General features: G+C 33.1%; 1 protein-coding gene across 1 annotated transcript; it reads right to left on the bottom strand.

Moving 5' to 3' along the window:
* Positions 1 to 485: 485 nt before the first annotated feature.
* Positions 486 to 857, bottom strand: LOC141817592 (uncharacterized protein At1g28695-like; the record flags this gene model as incomplete). Its single annotated transcript, XM_074705228.1, has 1 exon — positions 486 to 857. A coding segment is annotated over one exon (372 nt), but the record flags the coding sequence as incomplete, so codon positions are not given.
* Positions 858 to 1,982: the final 1,125 nt, after the last annotated feature.

Here is a 1,982-nt window from a genome sequence, read left to right as displayed (position 1 = left end):
TAAACCAACAAAGAAGGAAGAGTTATATAATCGCACATAGATGATAAGATTGATATCTAACGAAAAGAAAAAGGCTGATAATTTTTTCCTTAACAAGAAAATAAGAGTGCGCTGTGAATTCATATTCGGTTTCCCTTGTAAAAATAGATACTCTATCACTTGAATCTGTAAAGGAAGAAACTTGGGATACGGGTTATAAAAATAGTGGGTTGTTTGGAAAAGTTTCGCTCTTTCTTTTGTTTCCTAAACTAGAAGGGAAATCTAAATTAAGGAAAGCAAATCTTTTCAGAGAAATCCATTCTTAGAAGTAATTTTCCTGTCAAAATATGCTGTTAATACGCAGTGGATCAGAAACATTTCTTCTCTAAGCCTTCGTTCTATTTCTTCTTCCTAGATTGGTAAGCATTCAACCAGCAACCACTCTGTTCTTTGGGAATTTTAATTTTCTATTGAATTTTAATGGAGAAACACATGAGTAAGCTTACCGTGAATATGAAGCTATATCCACGCCTAAGTACTTCTCTGAGGAACTGAGTCCTTCTCCGCATCATCTTGATGAAATCATCAGACATGTAAAGGGCCTCCTTGGAGGAACTAGCACTGTCAGAGACCAGCTGATAGCAATGAAGTTGTAAAGTCTTACATTGATTGAAGGCCAGCTGATCAACTGCAACAAGAAGAAGGTGATTGATCAAGAATTCAGTCTTCTCTCCTTGGTGCAAGCTCTGGAGGAAGAGATCCAACATGCCATTTTCACCAATATATGCTCTGTTCAGAACGGTAATGATTAACATCTTGTTGTCCATTGAAGTTTCTTCCAAGGCTATGTCCAATTCATCTTTCAATGCATGCTTTTTCTGCATGTAAACACATCAGCAATTGAACCAAGACAATAAGACTTAGATAATATTTTTAAACCGTGGGAACTCAACATGCTAATATCCTTATATGGTTCGACATCAAATAGCTCTAGCATTACGGATAAAAAAAATTGTTATATTGCTAGAATTGTGCATATGGAAACAAACTAAAATCTTTATATTGTCCAAACAACCCTCTTCATAGCTTGATATACATAGTTTTCATGTAGCACTAAGTTAGCCCAGTTGGATGGTGGTGGACTCTCATAGATTTATCGGAAGAAAAGAGTTGTATTGCAAAATGATTTGATTTTCAATTTCACAATTTATACTACTCAATAGAAACTTCTAGATCATATTTTATTAATTAGATACATGCATTTATTATATCTAGGTACACGAATTACAAGATTCATATATCTCTTTTTCTGCAAAAAAAAAAAAGAGATATATGAAGCATTTAGTATGGTTCATGTATTCAAGTTTAACTTTTCAAAATTCTAACGGTCCCTCTTAAATTTGAATCATCTTGTTTCCAAGCATGAATCTCAATTTTTGAAAATCATCCAACTTGAATGGCTTTATAAAGATATCAACAATTTGATCCATATTTTTCGCATAATCCAATTCAACTACTTTCTTTGTAATACATTCTTAAATAAAATGACATCGTGTGTTAAAAGTACTTGCAACATTCCTGAAACACCAGATTCTTTGTCAAACTTTGAATTGAGTTATTATCAATCATAATTGTTATAGCATGTTCTTGCTCCAAATGAAGTTCTTTTAATAATATTCTCCACCTTGACATTCCCTTTTGCCATACATTGCCATCATTCTGAATTTCTCCCCCTTTTCAACATAGAAAGACTTTATTTCTTCCTTTTTAAAAGTTCATTTCAATGTTCATCCTTAAAGCCTTTCATCGAGTATACCTCCCCCTTATTCCACTCTTTTTATCAACCTAATTTTCTTCTTTTCAAGTTTCTCTCTCCCTTAAAGAAACATCTCTTTCAAACCCTAAGTAATTCGAGTTCTTTCAAGAAAATCCTCCCACTTAAATGGCACTTCTCCTAAAATACCTAACCACTAAGACTAACTATTTTTGATTTAGAAATAGCA

The sequence above is a fragment of the Curcuma longa genome, unplaced genomic scaffold (genome assembly GCF_044706935.1).
Source record: "Curcuma longa cultivar G26 ecotype Majalengka, Jawa Barat unplaced genomic scaffold, ITB_CL_G26_1.1 contig_21135, whole genome shotgun sequence".
In the NCBI taxonomy this organism is placed as follows: domain Eukaryota; kingdom Viridiplantae; phylum Streptophyta; class Magnoliopsida; order Zingiberales; family Zingiberaceae; genus Curcuma; species Curcuma longa.
The sequence above is the reverse complement of the archived record's forward strand: the minus strand, read 5'-3'. Positions and strand labels throughout refer to the sequence as shown.